The sequence below is a fragment of the Amphibalanus amphitrite genome, unplaced genomic scaffold, assembly GCF_019059575.1.
Source record: "Amphibalanus amphitrite isolate SeventyFive unplaced genomic scaffold, NRLGWU_Aamphi_draft 000003F_arrow, whole genome shotgun sequence".
In the NCBI taxonomy this organism is placed as follows: Eukaryota; Metazoa; Arthropoda; class Thecostraca; order Balanomorpha; family Balanidae; genus Amphibalanus; species Amphibalanus amphitrite.
This window is the reverse complement of record NW_024881500.1, coordinates 2,254,445-2,276,653: the sequence shown is the minus strand read 5'-3', so window position 1 is coordinate 2,276,653 and position 22,209 is coordinate 2,254,445. Positions and strand designations below refer to the sequence as shown.

The 22,209-nt window shown below is 47.7% G+C and overlaps 2 protein-coding genes across 6 annotated transcripts; both read left to right on the top strand.

Moving 5' to 3' along the window:
* Window positions 1-33: 33 nt before the first annotated feature.
* Window positions 34-13,579, top strand: LOC122368293. Of its 2 annotated transcripts, XM_043342139.1 has the most exons (17): window positions 34-464; window positions 1,031-1,389; window positions 1,628-1,766; window positions 2,094-2,287; window positions 2,549-2,705; window positions 2,894-3,039; window positions 4,631-4,757; window positions 5,256-5,446; window positions 5,654-5,738; window positions 6,142-6,264; window positions 6,431-6,484; window positions 6,782-6,835; window positions 8,130-8,183; window positions 8,495-8,827; window positions 10,400-10,606; window positions 12,478-12,608; window positions 12,814-13,579. In XM_043342139.1, the coding sequence occupies exons 1-17, from the start codon at window positions 431-433 to the stop codon at window positions 13,153-13,155; spliced, it is 2,730 nt and encodes a 909-aa protein (XP_043198074.1). In that variant the 5' UTR covers window positions 34-430; the 3' UTR covers window positions 13,156-13,579. The 2 variants fall into 2 exon arrangements, with proteins under 2 accessions (XP_043198074.1, XP_043198153.1); XM_043342218.1 differs by lacking the exon at window positions 6,431-6,484 and having other exon boundaries at window positions 215-464.
* Window positions 13,580-13,875: 296 nt separating this feature from the next.
* On the top strand, window positions 13,876-21,173 carry LOC122368096. Of its 4 annotated transcripts, none has more exons than XM_043341772.1 (5): window positions 13,876-14,035; window positions 17,259-17,740; window positions 18,023-18,824; window positions 19,189-19,413; window positions 19,775-21,173. In XM_043341772.1, the coding sequence occupies exons 1-5, from the start codon at window positions 14,033-14,035 to the stop codon at window positions 20,759-20,761; spliced, it is 2,499 nt and encodes an 832-aa protein (XP_043197707.1). In that variant the 5' UTR covers window positions 13,876-14,032; the 3' UTR covers window positions 20,762-21,173. The 4 variants fall into 4 exon arrangements, with proteins under 4 accessions (XP_043197707.1, XP_043197950.1, XP_043197869.1 ...); XM_043342015.1 differs by having other exon boundaries at window positions 13,918-14,035; window positions 17,259-17,744; window positions 19,189-19,410; XM_043341934.1 differs by having other exon boundaries at window positions 13,918-14,035; window positions 17,259-17,744.
* Window positions 21,174-22,209: the final 1,036 nt, after the last annotated feature.

Genomic DNA, 22,209 nt, shown 5'->3' with positions numbered 1-22,209 from the left:
TTTGTGTGATTGAGCGGTGTCATATGTCAGCAATATCTCTATCCGAGCTTACAACCATGTCCCGTTTTCTTGGAAGGAGTTGACCTTACAAGGGTCACGAGAACACGTCATGGTCAGGGGAGGGAGGCCAGCTATCGCGCTCGTCTTCCTGTGCTGTCGGGCCCCCCGTGGTCGCCGCCGCCCGGATGAGTTCTTCCGCTGTGTGTCGCACATTCGCACATGATAGTGGCAGGCGGGCGATGCGCTAGGCTGGACAGCGCTCAGAGAGCCCAGCGCTTTCCAGGGGTGTATGCAACGCTTTCGTGCTGGAGGTAGTGTTGGAGTGTGAGGAGGTAGAGTGAGTGGGGAGGACAGAGCTCAGCTGAGATAGAGCAGTGCGGGTCGAGGGACCGTCGATAAATGTGAATAATCGGAAATAAAGTGGCACAAAATGGCCTGGAGCCGCAGCCCGTCGTTCGAAGAAGGTGAGAAATATCGAGGATCAGATTTAAAACGATGTTGATTAGGTGAGAAATGGTGAAACGATGATAAAGCTCTAGACATTTATGTGTGTGTGTGTTTGATGGGTGAGAAGACAGGAGCTGCTAACACTGGTTATGCCTGTAAGACCTTGCATTGCTACGCTGGAGGGGGGGGGGGGGGCGTAAAACGCCCCTTTATCTGTATTGATATCGCAAAGCCGTAGCTATATAAGGCGGAACCGCATGTCTGCTCTATAATTTCCTTTTTCAACTCTCTGTCATATAAGTGGAAACGTTTTCGACCACTATACACCAATTCTGACTCTGTGATATATTTTTTTTTCCTTTCAACCCTCTCAGCTGTCTTCATGTTATAGCATAAACTTCTAAATTATACCTAGCAACTTATAAAGTTGTAAGTTCAGTCATCAAAACAAGATACCATTTAGGTACCAACTGCCATTTATCACTCCTAGTTATCAAGATTTGCACTCGTCCTGCAAAAGTCAACCATGCATTGCATCACATCAATGCCAACCTGCCTATTGTCATGTTCGTGTGAGCCACAGACGACGCTGCGGGCTCAGCGCGGGTGTGCCTGCTGTACGCCTGTGACGGCGAGCCCTGGGAGCGCCACCTGCGTCGGGTTCTTCAGCACCAGTGTGTCACCAGCGTCACCAGCGGCAGCGCCAGGGACATCACCACGGCCAGCACCACCGGCAGCACCAGATCGAGTCTCGGTAGGCACTCCAGCGGTGGCGCCAGGGGTAGTCCGAGCAGACACCAGAGCGACACCAACAGTGGTGTCAGCACCAGCGGCGTCAGCAGCGGAGGAGCGCGGCTGACGATCTTCAACTGTCGACTGACGCAGGTGGAGCGTGACATCGCCGCCTGCGTCACCCCGAGAATCGCCGAGGCCGAGCTGCAGGTAACACTGGATTCATGCGAGGTGTGGCTGCAGCGCTTAGCCAATCGTTTTATCATGCCTTGCCCAAATCTAAGCGGTACATCAAAATAAACCAGAAAAAGGTGTTCATACGTACCTACATTTAACACAATGTTAATTTGGAGCTAATTTACACCATTTCACCTGAAAATATGTGGATGTGGGCGGCCTGACTTCACAACCTAACTTTACGTATGCTGTAAATCTCATCCATTTTCAGGTAGTGATCGTGAGCCCTGCTTTCCTATCGTTCATCATTGATCGTGAGGTGCACCTGGACCAAGTCCTGGACATGAACCGAACGCTGGCTCTGCTCCTTGGAGTCACCGAACAACAAGTGGTCGCCGAACAGATAGAAGGTAGCTCCGAACCAGCCCGGAGGTGCTTGGTACTTGTAGAAAGTTATTTGAAGATCACTTTCTGCTTTTATTTACGTTTCAATCCCGTACCGAGTTCTTGATGCTCATGTGTTTTATTTTGCCTGCTAATCGTTTTTTTTACGTTTGTAGTGAATACCTGCGATTATTTGCAATCTTAAGGCTTGTATTTTACCGTTAATTTGAACGCTTTAGCACAAAACAATAATATTCAGCAACTCAGCTCAGCCAATATACGCACGAGAACCACACCATACAGTCCATACAGTCTCTCTCGCTGCGCTAATGCACCAATATGCTCCACGACAGGACTCCGGTCATTTCCGATGTGGAGGAAGCTCGCCCTCCGTGACAAGGACCGCCAGTGCATTGCGGAGTTCGTGGCGTTTGTTCACGGCATGCTGGGGGGTTCGGTCAGCTGCCGTCCCGAGGAGGCCGAGAACAGTGACGATGAGGTGCACGAGGAGAGATTCACCGTCTCCACGGCGTACTGCGATGACAGAGTGAGTTAGCGCACACTGTGTGCAATGGCGGCTCTGAAAAATAGCGATATGCTCGCACTTTCATAACAATGAATGGATAATATCTTTGTTATGAGTTTTATGTGTTTATAAGTTTGTGTCTTGTGAGGTATGAAACTGAAAGCAGCTCTTGACAACGTAAATACACATTTTTGCCGAGCAAGAATTCATTGCTACCTTTTGAACACTGCAAGCAGTGCCGTATAGAAAAATTTGCACACAAAATTCCGTTTAATATTTCAGAGTTACCTCATTCTGTATCTGCTAATGAGTGACCCGGTGACCTTGGAAGACGAGAAGCTATCTGTGTGGCTGCGTGGCGTGCTGGATGGCATGCCACAGCAGCAGCTGTACAACGCTTACCTGAAGAACCCCTTCACGGCCTTCATATACGTGCCAGGTAAGCTGCTCAGATGGCACCATATTTATCTTTTCTCCCTAGACATTTTGATGCTGGTGTAAATTGGAAATGAAGCTATGTAAAAATGGAATAGGACCGGGGACGGCCATATATTATCTAGCTAGCTGGGCGTAGCGTATGCCACTGAATTTCATCTTGCTGACCTTTAACCCGCGGATACCTTTCAGCCGGCGAGTTCCCGGACCAGACGAGCGTGGAGCTTGTGCTCGGGGACGACTCCTGGGGTGTACAGCCGGTCCGCTCTCCCCCGCGACTGGAGACATTGGGCACATTCCTCAGCACGCTGACGTCGCCAATCGAGTTCATGTGCCAGGTTCGCCGTCCATGCAACGGTCTTTTAGCTCAAAACTAAGTTCATTATGCAACGACTTCATGACCTACCTCCGTATGCCGTTGTTGTTGTTTGCTCGATTTTATTGAATATTTTCGCATAAATAGACATAAGGCAATCTGGGATCGGTGCAAAAGCTATTTAGCTTATTTCATGGCACCTCTCCCTCACACACTCTAGCTCATTCACACGTCATTCATGACAAGAAAAAAACATCGGGTGCAACACAAATAATGATAAACCGAAGTTTTGTTATCCCGCGCGGGGCTGGGGGGGTAAATTTTACCCCCCTCGCGAATTTTTGCAATATCTCAAAAACGGCGGCGCGCAGCGCCGCCAAACTTTCAGTACCTTTTCTTACATTAATTTGACACGTTCCCTGAAAATTTGAGCGAAATCCGTCGGAAAATTTTTGAGAAATTGACGTTTTAGTGACGTCATGTTCGCCATTTTCGCCTCAAAAACGGCAAAAGTTCAAACGCCGCTAACATCTTCATTTTTAAAGGAATCAAGACGTAACAAAAAAGGATATACGTAATTTTACTTTGTCTATCAAATGGCTATCTCGGTTTTTTGAAAATTTTGGATTTTGGCCCAAATTTTTTCCAAAAAACTGACTTTTTCGGGAAAATAGCTATAAAATCCAAAATTTTGAGTGTATCGAAAAAACCGGAATATATGTCAGAGAAGTGGTCTATGTGCACCTACATACAAAGTTTTAGAAGAATCGGTTCAAAAATGTGGGAGTTATTCAAAATTGTATGACGTCACGACACACAAATTTTTGAAAAATGACTTTTTTGGAAGTTCTAGACCTCGTACGGAAGCAAAAGTAGCACCATTCGATTCGCCGTGAAAAACTGCATCAGATAGACACCTTTTTAGGCCTTAACAACCAACTTCAAAATTTGACCTCACTTGACCTGACCTTGACCTGACCTCGACCTGAAATTCATCCAGAGGTGGTCCATGTCACTTATTGAGTGTGCCTATTGAATTCTATGAGTAAAATGACCCATAAAACATGTGTCGCACATGCCCTTTTCTATATTTTGTTTTTGATGACCTGACCTGACCTGACCTGACCTTGACCTTGACCTCTGAATGATATTGTATGCAACGAATATTGTCTTGGTAGCCTAAGAACACGTTTTGGGCGATCAGTCTCAGTCCATGACTCCATTCTTCGGCAACTACGGTGCAAGGCCGATACTGTAGGAACTTGCAATTTGTACCCTTGACCTGACCTTGAACTTGACCTCAAACTTAAAATTAAGTACATGTTTTTAGTTGTTCGTGATGAGATCTTTCGATTGGCGTTTGAATTTTCCAAATCGGACCATTAGTTCGGGAGATAACAGGGGGGTAAAATTTACCCCAGCCCCGCGCGTTCGGCTGGAGACCCCAGCCCCGCGCGGGTTATACTACTGCACTCTTGTACTTATTCCTATTAAGATAATTCAGAGTATAATCGTCTAAAAACTCTTCAGCTGGTGCTATGACCTATATTCATTGTTTGGTAAGAGGAAACGTTCCTGATGTTTCATCACATTTTGGTTTGCGTACGTTTTAGACTCTTGGTATCGACTCAGCGTCAACGGCAGAGCTGGACTCTGTCTTAGCGGAGAAGTTCGAGGAAAACTGTCCGACAGACATCGGCCAGCTCCGAATATCCAGCGACCTTCAGGGCATCGAGACACGTGAGGATTAGCAAATTATCAATTCAGCTCAAACGTTTTTTTTTCGAAAGGAAGTGCTCTCAATACAAACCGAACATCCCGATCTGCCTGGTAATGAATAAAAGCACAATCGGCATCGAGGCAGAAACCTGTCAGCTTGGAATGATCGGTGCATTTTGACACCCCATTTGACACCCAGGCAGGGCCCCGGACCGTTACCTTACTGAAGTGATTGGTGCATCGTGTGTTTGGACACCATCATGGGCAAATTCAGGCTGAAGCGGGTTCGTTGTTGCGATGATCGGTGTATATTGACACCTAACTAAACTAAATCCTTACTTAGACGACACTGTTACCCCACCGAGACGATTGGTGCACATCGACACCCAAGTCCGTACACTCAGGCGGCGGCGTACCCCGTCGCGACGATTGGTGTACATTGACACCCCAGTGGGTACTCAGGTGGCAGTTCCCCCGTCGCGACGATTAGTGTGCATTGACACCCCAATGGGTACTCAGGCGGCGGCCGGTACCCGACCTTGTTGCACCTGGCGGCGGCCCACGGTCTGTCCCAGCTCGCCAGTCGACTGGTGGATAGTCCCGGCGGCGAGAGGGCCCTCATGACCCGTAACGAGGCCGGGCAGCTGCCGTCAGAGCTGGCAGCTGCAGCCGACCACCAGCAGCTGGCACAGCAGCTGAAATACGCCACGGTCAGTGCACGCATCACCGGGACGCTGTACGTGCGAAGAGCGCATTCACTTGGGATGGGATATTCTGGTCAACGAGGGTAGGGCTGGGCGAGACAACTGGGAGAAAATAAATAAGGACCATACAGTTACAGAGCTCATGGCAAGACCTCGATGTTGACTAAGCTGTCTACTTGACATATAAATGTCACAGTAGTCGTTCATTTTCAGGAACTCAACGGTCTTTCAAAACTCATCCCCAGAGTGAATAGAACCTGGCAAAATGTGCCGAACGACGTCCATCGTAGTCTAGATGGTGAGTGATACTGCAAAAATTTGTGAGGACTTTGGTCATGCTGATTCCTGTAATCCTCTATGTGATGATTGACTTTCAATGCACACATATTCGTTGAGATGCATACTCGTACGATGTAAGATGCTTTGTGTTATCGCCACACAAAGCTCGTCGGGAAACCTAAGAAAAATTTCCAATACATAATTTTTTAGCCAATCATAAGCTGCTGTTTGCTGAAGATAGTCATCCTGACCGGTTTAACAATTTGTCGATGAGTTATTTCATGTATGAGAGACAGAATTGATATTATGTTTATGAATGGACAATCCCGGTAATTGAATTGTAACAAAGCTATTCGGCATTAGACGAATAACTCAAGTAGATCAATTAAATTCTAAAAATGACGATTTGAATGGGATTTCAGAGTGGATGCAGCCTGACATACTCGCCAAAGAAGAGTGGTCAGTGTTTCACCATCCCAGCAGCCCTTCATCACCTCAATATGCTGAGGTTCGCAACGACGCCCTGGCAAAGTGGATCACGCAAGGTTAGTGCGATCCTGCTGGCATATTTAATGATACTATCATACTCCATACTCAACACTCCTTGTTAAAATATTCAAAGTCATTTCACTGCATCTTATGCAATGTGTACTATTGCATCACTCACTTTTGAATCAACTTCCCTCCCGTAACAATTATTTTCCTTTTCAGATTTGGACACAGCGAGAAGTGGATCCTACTTGACCATGCACAAGGAAGGTCTAGGTAATAATCCAACAGTTAGATTTATTTCATTGGAATTGTATGCAGTCAGTAAATATCTTTCGAAGGTGAAATTTCTTGTAGCAAACTTTCACCATCGTATCGTAATTTGTATGTTTGTGTGTAACACTTCTTTTGACTATCATATCGTACTTATTTTTTTGCAATGATGTGGTCGTATAAAATTGTGATTCTGCTACCTTATGTGAACAATATTATGCAACTCATCTTTTGCAGTAACCCAGGGTAACCAATTTGACCGAGAAGATGCAGTAATTCTATAAACTTTCTACATTGCAGAAACTGACCTGGACATCTTGCCAAGTGGGCCGTATCTTTCAATGCATAAAGAAGGTAAAACATGGAGAGAAGGAGAGATCGATAGGTTTTTTATTCTCGCCTGTGTGCGGCGTTTTACAGCTTACCTTCAAGGTCAGGTCAATGACCCAAAAGTCGGGGAAATCTGGACCTGCTAGAGTAGAGTAGATATTTTTTCGGGTTGCTGATCACGAATTTCATGCTAGTTTTGATCACACATGAAGTTTTCACTTGTATTTGGGCTAGGTCAGGTCAGCTCAGGTTAGGTCAATTAACCCTCGCCCGTATGGGGGGGGGGGTCGAACGGACCCCCTCGGTTTTTTCGCGAATAACTCGCGTATAAAGCGGCCGATCGCGACGAAACTTTCAGTGCCCTTGCGCTATTTAATTTAAATGAATTGTTGAGTAATGAATTAAATGAATGTTTTGAATTAATGAATTGGCATAGGTAAAAGTTATGTACCGTGGTTCAGAAAGAGCAAAAAGGAATATCTACCAAATCTACCGATGAACAACAACTTGTATCTTTCGGATTTTTCTTAAAGGTCGCGTGACGTCAGGCGGATCACGTGACCTCACCATTATAAGTCAATGAGAGAAACCTGCTATTTTGGCGCCGGGAACAATCTCAAACTATCTCAAGCACACGAAATCGTGATTTCATGCACTTCTTGCGAGGTCCGATGCTTTGCTTTTACATTGCTGAACTTGCGTGCCTATGACGTCAACCGCATCTATAAGACCCATAAGACCCATTAGAGTTTTTCGTCAATAACTTCCGATCAAATTGAGCTAACGAGTTGGAAAAGCCACCAATGGACTCTGGAAGACCTGCCAAATCGAATGATATGCAATATGCCCCCCCCCCTTTGACTTTTTGTGACCTGTGGGCTCTGACCTGACCTTGACCCGAGATAAACACCTTAAGTTAACCTCAAGTACCCGAACACAAAGCATACCATTCGACACGCCTGAGAGACTGGCAAATGTCACTCACGGCGCTGCGCCCGTTTTTTTGCGAATTGTTATTTATCAAAAACCGAACCCGTACCTTGCCCCACTTGACCTGACCTCAGAGGTTACCGATTGGTCTGAGACCCTAAAATCGGGTATCAGTCGTTGCGTCTTGTAACGGCGCACAGGCGCTCATTTTTTCCGTGACGCTCTAGCTCCATCAGGGGCGAAACGGCCAGGAGGGGGGTTGCACTATCTTCTCTGCCGGCGCGTATGTAAAAAAAACAATGTTAACTCGGTGGGGGTTGACTCTCATTTGTACATACATCAGTGACCCATGGTTAACAAGTTAACGGTGTTTTGCATTGTTTTGCAGAAGTTCATCAAGACCTGTTAACGAGTGGGCCATGCTTTACGATGAACATAGAAGGCAAGTGTTGCGTTAACAGCGAACACGTAGATCCAAAGAAGTGCACTCAATACCGATGACGATCCATTCATTGACTTTGCACCAGATGCCAAAGGGAGGTTCCCATAAAGCTGTGTAATGCTAAAATGGCTAAATTCATTAAAAATACATGCTAAAATTAGCAAAATACATGCAACATACATGCTAATATTAGCAAAATGCATGCAAAAATACATGCTAAAATTAGCAGGAAGCACATTTTCACGTGTTTTATAGCACTCATGAGACCACAGTGAAAAACATCTGACTTGACAACTTGCTGACTGTTTCAGACGTGATCTGCGGGCAGCCGGATGTCCCTCCTCCCCCACCCCCTCGGGTCAAACCGCAGGTCGCTCCGTCCCACCGGAGGGACCTCACGCTGTCGGAGGAGCTCGCCCGGCAGGTGAACCTGCCGAGCAGCGAGCAGCCCTCGGCGAGGACGTCTGGCTCGTCACTGCGCACAGCCTCCTCGGAGGAATCCAGTGCTTACCGCAGCGCCGAGGAGTGTCAGGAGGCCCCGGACGCCGCGAGGCCCATCACAGTGCGGCCGAGAGGGGCGGCGGCGGCACCGGAGCAGCCGGCCAGACAGACGCTGCCTCCCGGTGCATACCGGCTAGTTACCAGTGCGTTTTTAATCTGATACAGCAGACCTTAGGACTAAACAAACGTATACCTACTTGGAAGCGTCGAGCTAACTAATAGGCATCACAATTGTCATAGCCATATAAGCTCACTCTACGACTAACCCTGAGGAGTATCTAGCACAAACGATAACAAAATATTTGAGACAATTTCAAACTCGCAACGAAAAGTACATATGCACAAGATCAGTGGCGGTCTCAGCCAACTTCGCCCTAGTGGGGGGGGGGGGGGCATATGTTACCACCCACCTCTAACTCAAAAACGAAGAGGGCTAGAAAAACGCGGTAAAAAGCAGTCGATAGCTCTCAATGCGTACGTTTGAAAATATTTCAGTCATTTTTCATCTTAGAGCAATATTGGGGTCACTAGAGGCCATCAAAGGTCAAAATTTGCCAAATGTCATAATATTTTTCAGAAAACATGCATTTATCTCAGGAGTTATGATAGCTAGAAAAACGCATGGAAAAACAATCGATAGCTTTTGAACTCTTCTTGCGATAAGGTCATAATCAAAATTGACCTCAGGTTAACGGTTTAGCCTCCAGAGGGCAAAAACTCCAAAATAGCTGTTTTTACGAAAAGTGTTTTTCGACAATAACTTTTGACTAAAAAAAAAGCCACGACATTTCTATTGCCAGAATCGTGTTCCTCTCGCCGAGACGCGTCGAATGAACTATAATTTGACCTTGAAAGGTCAACTTCCAAATTTGACCTCAGGTCAAGGTCATGACTTGACCGGAAAAGGTCATGTTGCACATCAGTCGATGCGTCTCAACAAGACAAACACAAGGAGACCATCCCCACCGTCCTATCTCTTTCCAATCGCGAGTTATTGGCAAAAATCTGTTTGTAGCCTCAAATGACCTCGGATGACCTTTCTAGAGGCTATCAGCAAAAATGACACGTTGGTCATCACGGGTGGTCGAAATCATTGTGATTCTGAATTATTTGGACTGTTCCTATGAGTACACACGGATCTAGAGGCATTTTCATTTTTCTCCATTGACTTGTAATGAAAAGGTCACGCTACTGACCTGACCTTAGGTCACGGATATAAAAAATCCGAGATATACAAATTGTAGGCGCCCATAACATCATGCAATCCACCAAGTTTAAAACCTTTCTGACAAACACTGCAGGCTGGACATGATTGCAAACGTATTTTAGGCTTAGTCAGTTAACTTGACCTGGTGACCTGACCTGACATGACCTGGGGTCAAAAATTTCACACATTGTCCAAAATTGATGTGCAAAAAGGTATGCCAAGCTACGCGCCGCGGTTTTTATTCACACGCAATAAAAAAACGCGACAGGGTGGTAACATATGCCCCCCCCCCCCCCACTGGGGCGAAGGTTAATGAATAGCCGGCTAAATCATGTGGGCTACATTCAGTCCCCGTATAACTGTAATAAGGCCGATAACAAATTTTCTCATGTAATTAAGTACGGTAGCCCGTGGGTCACCGGGCTACCGTAAACTGCTGCTCTCATAAACGTTTACCTCACCTAGTCGTACGCCTTCAGAGCCCAGAGCTGCTGTGTTCGTCTCGCAGGGCGTCCTCGTCAGCTGCGCACGACCGAGGATGACCTGAGAGACCTGCTGGCTGACTACAACAACTGTGTGTACACACGCGACGAGCTGAAGGCGGTCATCGAGTCCTGGACGCACCGCAGCAGCTTCCTGCAGTTCCTCCAGGACGACAGCCGCCCGAAAATGGGAGCCAAAGTCGAGACGAGCGGATTCTTCTCCCGGTTTAAGAGTAAGGTCGCTTTTGAACGCCTTTAGTGGTTACAAGATGTTTCGATGCATAAATGTAGTTGTTTATTGTGGACGTGCCGAATGCGCAAAGAACATTACTGACACATTGGATATCAAACACGCAACCCTGGAGAAACAACATGAAAATTAACCAAATAACTGAATAAGTATTTCGATCCCAAGAACATTTTGAGAAATACCTAACCTAATCAATACCCAACTAATTTGGCCACATAATAGCCGTTTTCACGACGGCCATCTGGTACACATTTGGTGCACATTTGCCATTTGGTGCCGATTAGGCGCAGATTTGATCAAATTAGGTTCAGTGTATCTCTTAGAAGCTATCAGCTAGGGTTGACCTAATTGTTTATATTCTTTCTTTGTCATATTATCAGAGAATATCATCGATTAAAAGACTGAAATAAATTCATAAAATGAAGATATTTGCTGTAAAAGAGATAACCCGCGCCCTGCTGGGGGGGGGGTATTTGAACACCCCCCTTGTGGTTTTTCGCGAATATCTCAAAAACGGCGGCGCGGAGCGCCGCCGTTTTTGTGATGTATAAAAAAACGGATGTGTTTTTTTTATACATCAATTCTACACATGTTGTGAAAATTTCAGACCAAGGTCATTCAAGGTCAGGTCACCAGGTCACTTGAAGTGACCTCACCTCATAAAAACTTTCAATGTCTGTCATAGCTACACCGAGTGACCGATCAGTTTGAAACTTTCAGCGATTGCTAAGAGCAATAGCATGTACAAAATGTATATCTCAGAATTTTGATATCGATGACCTAAGGTCAGGTCAATTTTGCGACCTCCCCATTATAAGTCAATGGGAGAAAATTGAAATGCGCCTCTTTTGGATGAAAGACATTATAAACACTCCCAAACACCGAATTACAAGTGGTTTAGACACACTGAACTTGAAAATGGTGTCCGTGACCCTTGTTTATGCCCTGAGGTCATCTTAGGTCACGAATGGTATCTATCAGTTTTTCGCAAATAACTTTTGATAGAGGCATGCTAGAGCGATGAAAACGCCTTAGGTGTGTTCAGCTCGACGATACGGATCGACTGATATGCAACATGACCCTTTCCGGTCAGGTCATGACCTTGACCTGAGGTCAAATTTTCAAGTTGACCTTTCAAGGTCAAGTTATAGTTCATTCGATGCGTCTTGACGAGAGGAACACGATGCCGGTAAAAGTAAGCTCGTACAAGGCTTGGGTCAAAAGTTATTGCAGAAAAACTGTTTTCGAAAAAATCGGCTATTTTTGCAGTTTTTTGCCCCCTGCAGGCAAAACCGTTGACGTTAGGTCAAATCTGAGAGAATTAATCAGAAAGGGCGTTAATAGGGCTATCGAATGCGCTTTTCCGCGGCGCTGTAGCTCTATTGGTTCCCGAGTTATGCGTTGGCTTCTTGGAAATTTTCGACATTCGACCTGGAAATCGGCGAAATTTTGCCTTCAATGACCTCTGGTGACCTGACCTTTGACCTGACCAAAAAATTGACCGAAGTGATTTCGTCATTATTTTTGACGCTCTTTCGAACGCCGCCTTCCGCGTATCGCTACGTGGCCCAGGAGCCGAGTTACAAGGGGGGGGGGGGTGTTCAAACACCCCCCCAGCAGGGCGTGGAAATCCAGGACCCCCAGCAGGGCGCGGGATAAGGTGCAGATTTGGTCAAAGTAGGTGCATTCACCGGATAGCCCATCGTGAAAACGGTTAATTACACAACTACAATTTTAAATGATCTTCATGCTGTATGAGGAAAACGAATAATTGTTTTGTAGTAATTTCTGTTCGAAATTGTAAGTACTCAGAAAGTACGAAAAATGGCATTTTAATATGCACTTTGTTACCAGACAGGAAAAAATCACAACCATCAGCGTTGGACCGACGAGACAGACAATCTTCTGGGAACCGAGAATCAACCAGGTACTATGGGACACTCTTGTCTCCAACGTTCAAGTCATACGCAGCGCCACTGGACAAGGTGAGTTCCAGGGCTTGTCATCCCGCATTTATCGTCACTAATCCTGGCATTTCTAGCTTTGCTGTATGTTTTGACAACGTATAAGTATAGACAATACATACGCATACAAACGACACTTAATAGGTAGTAAGAGTATGTCAGAGCATTCAAACGATATGATAGACATGGGCATGTGCTTTAAAGTTACCTTGTCTTTGTTTCACAGGAGTTCCGCAGGGTGGTGGAAATTGCCAAGGCGGGCACGTCTCTGGCTCTGGCCACAGTGCTGGCAGGCCCGGCTGCCGAGACAGATACGGCTCCGCCTCCAGACGAGTCGCCCAGCGCCGCTGAGGACGACATTTTCACAGCGTCCCGACCGAGTCCGTCGCCACTCGGCAGTCGAGAGGGCTCGACCACAGGCGGCAGGAGACCGGGCGCGCCGAGCCAGCACCCCAGCGCGGCCCCGGAGGTCAGCGCACGGGACGCGGGAGTGCTGCCTCCGATACCGCCGAGGAAAGTGCCGCCAGCAAGTCAGGGGCTGAGTGGAAACAAACCAGGGACGAAATAAGCACGAAAGACGGAAAAATACGCCGACAAATCCGCTGGGAGAAAATACTACGTTTTATCGCTGGTGCCTTCCAACATTTTAGGTTACTGATCGAGAAGCAAAACTGTCGATTATTGTAGAAGTCATCAAAATTATCAAAACGCATGGTCCCAAAGTTTCAATGTTTCAATGTTTCAATGGGATGAAATGGGCACGACGTAAGGTGTGAATTGAAATGCTACACCACTTTTGCTGTTTGCTGAACTGTTTTAGTCACAAGATGCGCACCGAACAATGAAGCGTTATCGTATAAATTTTGTAGGATAGCAGCCAGTTCGGTATTGCAAACGCGAATGAAAACTGTAAATGCCTCGTGGGACGATTTATAGTCTTCTGCGATGTGTGCTTATCGGTATGATATTTTTTTTGAAAATATACAACTATTTAAGAAAAATAAAGCATGACTCTTTGGTGTCGTTGGATGGGAGAGCAAGGCGAGATATTGATTTGATCAATAGGTGCTCCAGCGCGATAAACGCCGTCGCATAGGATGGGACAGACTACAGGTGGGACAGGTCACCCAACCGCATAAACGAACAGTCACTTCAACGTGAACGGTCGTGAACAGCTCGTCGTGAATAGAGCCCTGGTAATGATGCGTCCAAGTATTCCTTCAGCGCACGGTATCGCGGTGCTGCCATCTGTCAGAGGTCTCTGTAAGTTACGCTACCGGCCGCCTCCGTGAGTGGGCTGTCAGCAGTGTCGCCGCGCCTGTGACCGGCCATGCCCCGGGGCGAGGTCAGGGTCAGTCTGCACCGGCCAGTGGGTCGTCGGGTAGCGTCGCGCGAGGTCGGTGGGAGCTGGCGAGGAAGCGGCTCTGCGCTCTGCAGGCGTGGTGATGGTGAGTAGAGATGCACGATGATATTTAGGCAACAACGATTACTTACTTACCCGTAGAACGTAATTCATCGGCTCAAGCCAATCAGTGATTTACACGTTTGTTTTCTATGCAGTTTGAAATGCTTCCTATTTTATCCTGAATGTGAGACGAGAGTTCAAGTTTTTTTTTTGTGCAAAAGAGGTGCACCTAAATGCTCTTTCGCTTATCTTATTGTCACGGCACATTGACCCGCCGTTGCTAGAAAAAGGCTTTGTTCTGGGCTTTCGTTTTTTGATAAACAGTAAGTAAAAATATATCACCAGAGTTATATATAACAACTTAATTTGAAAATTTCACAGTCGTTGACTTTTAAATAGCCCTTGATAATCATCCTGCCATTTTTAAAGTTCAGGTCCACATCATATTATGGCAGCAATAACATAAAGTGACAAAATTCTATCAACATGGCGTTAAAAAAGATATCTAACGTGATCGATTTTCTTCCATTTCTTTGGGGATTTGAGATATTTGAGATAGACTTCAACTAAAATAGCTTTCATTATTATTACTAGCTGCACCAAAATGCGCCTATCTGGAAGAAGTCACAGAGAGCTACATTCGTGCAAGATGTTACCAGTAAAACGCCTTTTGGGCGAAGAACGAGCGAGCGAGATAGTGAGCCCTGCACTGCGCAAGGGCGAGAGGGTACTTCCAACGGGCTTCGTTAGGCGGCACGGGCGGACATCGATAGCAGCGCCTCTATCGGTCACTAGGGAAAGCTGGGCTGTAGACGACGAAATACCGGCTGAGTTGTCACACGTTGAATAGGTTTATAGACATCAGTCTTGTGAAAAAGTTGAACTTTTGCCTTCAATATTTCTACAGGCAATTTTAGAAGTGTTTTCACATAGATTACAACACCGTTTAGATTATTGTATTCACTTCAAGCCTTCCCTATTGTTCTTGATGATGCGGGAACTATTTCTAATTAGTGTTTTTAGCTTAATAAAAGAACATATTGTGCAAACGATGAAAAAAAACATAGATGGAAGATTTTAAATGCAATTTTCTCTAGCAATTAATGGTAAATTCTCTACAGATCAAGGAAAAGATGCATGCTAACTGATAATTTAAAGTTCTTGGGGCCAGTTGTTTTCTTCTTTTCTTACGTCGCCCCAATGGCCGCGAATACACTTGTGATAACGCCTATCGTGTGCAAAGCACCCTTCTCATTCTAACCAGTCGCTAGCGGTGTGCCAAATTTGAACGCAATCGGCCCAGCCGCTCCTGAGATCTGGAAGCGGCATTCTGCACGTGCGCACGTGCAAGCGGGGTCCAAACTGACTTTTGCACGGCACCCTACTAACTAGTCCCCAGCCGTGTACCAAATTTGAGCGCAATCGGCCTAGCCGTTCTCGAGATCTGGGAGCGCTCCCTACACGTGCGCACGTGCTGTAGCACCCCAAGCTTAACACATGCAGATGAATTATCTGATGGAGACCTAACTGTGTACCGAGTTTCAATTGAATCGGCCCAACCGTTGTGCCGTTATTGAGGTTGCAATTTTGGGGGTTCTTAACCCGCGCACCGACGGGGGTCTGCGCCAACTTCGCACCGACGGGGGGGGGGGCGGATGACCTCGATGATCTCGAGAACGAAGCAAGATAGCGACAAGCGGTAAACGGCATCGGATATGCACGTACAAGGTCTACAATTTTTACTAAGGTCATTTTCAGGTCAGGTCAAAGATGACGTCACAGGGGTCGAAAAAGTCAAAATGGCGGCGCTAGATATGGAGAGAGTTTTTCTCGAATAACTTTCGAATTAGTCAAGATAGGAACAAACTAAGGGCATCATCGTGATCCTCTCGTCAATCCGCATCGAATGATATATGTTGACCTCGAAAGGTCAAGGTCAAAGGTTTACCTCAGGTCACGTGACCTCGAGGTCATCATGTATATCAGTCGATGCGTCTTGACGAGCTGAACACAATGAGACCATCCGCGCGGCTGTATCTTGTTTCTGTACGGAGTTATTGGCAAAAAAACTTTGGTGACCTTTGATGACGTCACATGACCTTACAACTGCCCAATAGCAAAACAGACCTCAAGGTAGTGAAGGTTGATCGTATATGAAGTCATGTAGGGTATATGGGGCCATTCCGACCCGTTTTTGTGGTAAAAACAGGGAGTTGATTTTTCCCCCATTGACTTATAATGGGGAGGTCGCGAAATTGACCTGACCTTAGGTCACCGATATCAAAATTCCGAGATATACAAATTGTAGCTACTAATGCCCTAATGACATCCTGCGACTTTTAAAGGCCTCCGAAATCTACTGTAGCTCTGGCACGGTGACAAAGTTGCAAAAAAGTGACTTGAGGTTGGGTCATTCAAAGTGACCTGGTGACCTGACCTTAAAAGTTAGGAGGTTCAAACTTGCACACCATGTGTAAAATTGATGGGAGAATAGTCGTACCAAATTTCGCGGCGCTTCCCGCTATCCGCGAAAAACCTCAGTGGGGGGGGGGCGGATATCCGCCCCCCCGCCGGTGCGCGTGTTAAAAAATGTCCAACTTTACCACGCGCCACGTGCGGTGGTTGGCAAGAACGCATGGTGGCCATCACACCACAGAACTTTTACGTCCAAGTGACATTCAATAAAGAAGACCGCTTGTCCATCGGGTGTCCCGTTCCTAAGATATTAAGAAGAGCTTTTGAAGAGCGTCCCCACGGCCGGCCGGCCGGCCGCTCATACTCAGAATTTTCCCTTAATTCAGTATGAACTCGCTCGCTCGCTGCGCTCGCTCGCTCGTAAAAAGAAATATGTACCATTTTAAAGGGAGAACCCAAAAACTGTAGGTAAATCCCGTCTCAAATAGCCCCACCTTACGGTACACAAGACAAGTAAACATAGGTATCCCATGCATTCATTTTTCCTTTACTGTTTTTTAGCGGCCTTAAGTGACACAAATATATCGATGTGAGAGAAAATGGCTGAAAAACTGTATCGAAAGTGCGCTTGCGACTTAATGTGAACTTTTAAGGCTAACGTTTACGAGTAGAACTGCAAGTTTTGGCTGTAAATAATATTCCAGTATTTGTTTGTGAATGAAAGGCATTACCCACCTTTTTCAGACATGCTAAGGTACCATCAGCTCAGATGATGAATAGGTAGTGCGGAGGATAAAATTCATTGGTAAATACCCATGATGCATATCAGATAAATCTGTTTTTTTTTTCAGCCGGAGCGCCGCAGGAAAGCCAACTCAAACCGGCAGCCGAGACGGCGGGGGCCGCCGCTGAGGGAGCCCCTGCCTGCCCCGCCTGCGCCTGCTGCGCGGGCGGTCTCCCCAGCCGCCTTCCGGCCGCCGTCACCGCCCTCGCCTCCTCCGCCATCCCCGCTGCCCACACCGCCCCCGTCGCCGCCGGCGCGGCAGTCTCCGCCGCCTCCTCCGCCGCCGCGGGCGAACCCCGGCCGCCGTCCGCCGGTGTGCCGTCCCGTACAGTGGTGTGTGGACCATCCGAGCTCGGCCCGGCCCGGCCTGGCCGACTGGTCACAGCTGGCGCTGGCCGGCGCAGAGAACGCCTTCAGACTGGCCCTTCCACGGGCGGCCGAGTCCCTGCTTCCTCCGCCCTACCCGCTGAGTCGTCTCAACCCGCTGGACGGCGATGATCCCATCAAGTGGCTCTCCATCGGCCAGGGCCTGCCGGCGACGCTGTCAGTGTGAGTGAGTCATGGAACTGGACAGATGGAATTAGATATGTTGCTGTGAGCTAAGCAGTTTTAATTATTGAGTTTATATGACAGTAAGCTGTTGTTGATAAGAGCACATAGTCGACACCTGTGCTCAGTTGAGATTCATTACACCTATGTTCAAAGTAGTTTTTCTTCGGTAATCATTGTCCACTCGTCCACGAACAGCATCACCCTTCGAAGATTATCTGCTTTGTCACCATGATGGTTAGCTTCTCTGTGATATGCGTCGGCGTTTCCCTTCTGTTCCAGTATGGACCTGATGACCTACGGACCGGCACTCACGGGCCCGGTGAGTGCCTCACCCCCCGAGCCCGGCCCGGCCGACCGGCCGCTGCCGTTCAACATATTCGACGTCGACGCCATGGGCCCGGAGTTCCTGAGGCCCTCCGCCAGGGTGCCGACACCCATGGACCTGTCGCTGATGCTGATCAACAGACTCACGTTCCACAAGATCGCCTTCGCCACCAACGTGTTCGCGTACGGGCGCGGCGCCGCGGACCCACTGCTGGCCGGCTGGCGTGACACCAGCTGGCGGGAGATGTTCCGCTTCTTCTTCGCCAATCACCTCATCGCCACCATCAAGAGGAGGGTAGAAAACCTCCGCGAGGCGCCTCTGTTCAGGAACCCCTTGCTGGCGAAGATGTTCACCCCGAAGCGCTTTCATCAGCTGACTCTCGCCTGGCGGCTGAAGCGAGACGACCAGACTCCAGACGAGTTCCTCCACTTTGCATCGAAGACCCTTTGCGCTAACTTTGAGCGCTTGCTGTCCGGAGTGACGCCGGTGCTGATCATCCACACCTACCAGCTGCCACTCTGGTGTAGCGACAGCAAGGAGTTCTTGGACGCAGAGTGCAGGCTCACCGTGCTGAAGGCGGGTCGGTACGTGCTTCGGGTGATCTTCCATCGGAGGGCCAGTGACTCTGAGCAGAGCGGCAACCGACCCTCCATCTCCATCCCGCTGCTGGAGAGGCTGCTGGAGGGAATCACCATCAGAGGCAAATACTTCACCTGCGTCGGAGGTGCCACTCTGGAGATGGCAAAGTTCTTCCATGTGAGTAGATCAGAACCTGTCGGGAGACACCTTCTTGAACATTGCCCCGATACTTGTCGATGCATCATCATAATAAACCAGATTAGTTAGACGTAACAATGCCTATGTGAAGGCATGTGAGCCAGTGAATGCAAACTTTCACTAATGTAACGATTTTTAGTAGCCTAAAAAGTTCATTGATTTTCCTGGTCGCGCTACAAGAGCGCTTTTTGATCTAATGCCTCATAGTTATGTGCCTTCATACGGCATAACGTGCGGTGATAGCTACATATCCAGGCTGATGGGATCACCATTTCCTTTGCTAGCATGCCAACACAACGGAGCCCTTTAGTATGTAACCCGTGACGCAATGCTCGTCTTTCAGCTGCGTGGAGCGTACTTTGTGGGCTCTGTGGGCCGGCAGGCGTACCGCCTTCTGAACCCACAGAAGGCCAGCATCCCCACACCTGAGCTGCCGAGTGTCGGCCTCTATCTGGAGCCGTACCCTGGCATACGAGAGGTGATCCTTCTTCGCGACGTGACGCGACTGACGTCGAGACTGACGTGGATCGGCTTCGCGGTCTCGAAGAAAAGCGGCTTCCAGCAGGTGGTAAGAGGCCTTGGGTCAAGGCTTGATTTTTGACGCAGGTTGATGTTTGTGGTGCGGAAGAAAAGAGTGTGATCAGGTAAACACGATGTGTTAGTTGATATTTTCTAGTGCATGATTGCAAATGCATGATTCCAGCATGATTACAAATGATGTTGATTGCTTAGGTGTTTGTAGACAGGTAGGCACTGCAATCTGCAACATGCTCGCTTATGAAAATTTTCTCTGGCACTTGGAAAGTCAGACCCCATAGCATAGATGGCTTTTACAAAAGATGCAACGCCTACATCTCATACCTTATCGATGTGATATCAATGTTGTTACAGGCGTTCGTTGCAGCTCATATCGTTTGTTACCATTCCAGCACCTGCTATGTAACATTGGCGGTGGCGAGCACTCCACTCTCTACGTGCCTGGTCCGAAGAAAGACGAGATCGGTGTCAGCGTGCCCCATAGTCTGCGCGCAATGGAGGCCGTGTCTCTCGCCAACGAAGCGGGCTTCCAGCACATCTCCTTCGAGAACGTCAGTGGCGCCAACACTGGCAGCATGCTGTGGCATCAGCGCGTCACCATGCACCTCCTAAACATGGGCTTCATGAACGGCTGGTACGCGCACGCCATCGCGAGTCAGAACCCCCTGTACCGGGCCGACGCGGCGGACGACATCTACCACCACCTGTTCGGCTTCATGTACGACTGGGTGATCAGCAGGCACAATCTGCTCTGCGAGCCACCGCTCCGACCCTGCGACGGTATGGTCGAGGAGTGGGAGCTGCTGCTTGTCAGGGGGAAGCTCAAGTTCCGCATCGTTTACGGAAGGCCGATGGAGGTCAGTGTGGAACGAGCACTGGACGACTTCAACGAGGACATGCTGGACATCGACGCCGGTCTTGAGCAAATGATCGTGCATGAAGAGGACCTGAGGATTCCTATGCATCTGGACTCGAGTGCCGAGTTTGGGTCAAACAACCTCGCCCCCAATCTGGGCCTCGTCCCGAAGACATCAAGCCGGGCGGTGACGTGGTCGACCATCGTGCTGAAGTGGTTCCTGATGATGGAGCCACTGCAGAGGCCGAAGCTCGGCGAGCCGCTCAGAGACTGGCACGGTTCCGAGTGGTCGCGCGGTGGTCAGAACGGCTCTGCTGCCCCGACGCTGCAGCACGCAGTCCTCGATGACCTGAAGAGCTACCCGCTGCTCACCCCGGATGCTGTCGCGTTGGGGAAGAGGCCGCCGGTGCGAAGGCCGAGCGGCGTGCAGGAGATCTTCTACTGGGGCGGTCTGAAGCTGGCGCCCGCCACTGCCAGTGACGACAGGCCGTGGCGTCACCACAGGCGAAGGAAGTCTCTGTGAGCTCCAGCAGGGCCCGTGTCATTTGGTGTCTCTTGTATCAGGTGGCGTATGTTTGACTGCTGGTGTACACGGGAAAATGGAGCTTTGCTGTCAAATGTGGCAGACAAGTGACGCGTACAATTTTTGGAAAATGTTCGCATCTGTACCACGGTACGCAAAATGTTGTGCATAGCTTTGTGCGGAGTATATCCTCAACCTTGTATCAATTTTTTACAAGTCCCGACAATGTGATAGTATTGTATTCAATGATGCACTTTTTTCGCACGTATTGCAACGTATGCACGTATTTCGCTCGTTTACGATGTGACAATCTTTTAAAAGCACAGTATGTCTGCAAATACGGTACTCATACTGTGCATGCCCTGTGTTTTGTGTGTAACAAAGAGCTGCATACATTTGAAGGAGAACATCAGCTATGTTTGCATTTTTATTTTTGAATGAATGAGGCTAGCGAAGCCTGTGTGGCTTGATAGGAAAATGAGGTTCGACTTGTTTTGACCGTTTTACTTCATTTGATTACAATGCATGCTTTACGTTTCGTAATAAGCAAAGTTCACCAAACGAGCATTCAGCGGAAATGATTTTATCTTCCATTCTTTACGTCCATGCGAAAAGAGAAAAGATACGGCTACTGTAGTTTCCAGGTCTGGATAAAAATTCTTGCTCTTACATTGCTATTTGCTATGGACATGTGCGATGTGATATAAAAAGCCTTGAAATATATTTTGCTAGCTTGACGGGTGATCCGTAATGATCTGATCGAAATCATTAAATCCACTCTTTTTGCTCACTACCATCGTCTCTGCACGGATAAGCGCGCCCCTATTCCATTTTAAATCGATTGCGTTGAGCTTCAAGAAGTGAGCACGCTCCATGCGGGAGCCTGGTTGTCAGAACATATATTGGCTCGTGTAATCTCGCCGACGATGGCTGATAAGATATTTTGGCGGTACTTACAAAACGGGAAAACAAGGAAAGGACGAATTGCTGCCGCATTTGGGTATAATAAAAAAATATATTTATAGGGATTGCAACGAAAATAGGTCATTTTCAATAGCCGCCATTTACTACTGACGGGGAAGAGGGAAGGGGTTCAGTTCAACACTCCCAGTCGGCTACCGACTATTGACGATAACTCGAGGACTAATAACACGATTGTTTTGGAATTTTGCGGTGCTTTTCGCCTGCATAGCTTGAAATATATTATTTGCATATTTCATTACCATAATGGATTGCCTAACAGAACGTACCTATTTATATATAGCACTAGTTGCGGATGGATCGTTTTAACCAGAAAGCAAGACTAAAAAATAATTATTTCTCTCTATATTCTTAAGCAAATACATATGTATTCTTACGAAGAGAGAGGGAGAGCGAGAGCGAGAGAAAGAGAAAGAGAGAGAGAGAGGGGATAAGAGAAAGCATTTTGAGATGGTTGCAAATTATAT

What these genes read in the sequence shown, in the direction of transcription:
- LOC122368293 (XM_043342139.1), top strand. Translation starts at nt 431, where the DNA reads ATGGCCTGGAGCCGCAGCCCGTCGTTCGAAGAAG. An exon ending in GGTCGCCGAACAGATAGAAG is followed by an intron (nt 1,767 to 2,093) that starts GTAGCTCCGAAC and finishes GCTCCACGACAG; the next exon opens with GACTCCGGTCATTTCCGATG. An exon ending in CAATCGAGTTCATGTGCCAG is followed by an intron (nt 3,040 to 4,630) that starts GTTCGCCGTCCA and finishes CGTACGTTTTAG; the next exon opens with ACTCTTGGTATCGACTCAGC.
- LOC122368096 (XM_043341772.1), top strand. An exon ending in AGATGGCAAAGTTCTTCCAT is followed by an intron (nt 18,825 to 19,188) that starts GTGAGTAGATCA and finishes CTCGTCTTTCAG; the next exon opens with CTGCGTGGAGCGTACTTTGT. An exon ending in AAAGCGGCTTCCAGCAGGTG is followed by an intron (nt 19,414 to 19,774) that starts GTAAGAGGCCTT and finishes TTACCATTCCAG; the next exon opens with CACCTGCTATGTAACATTGG.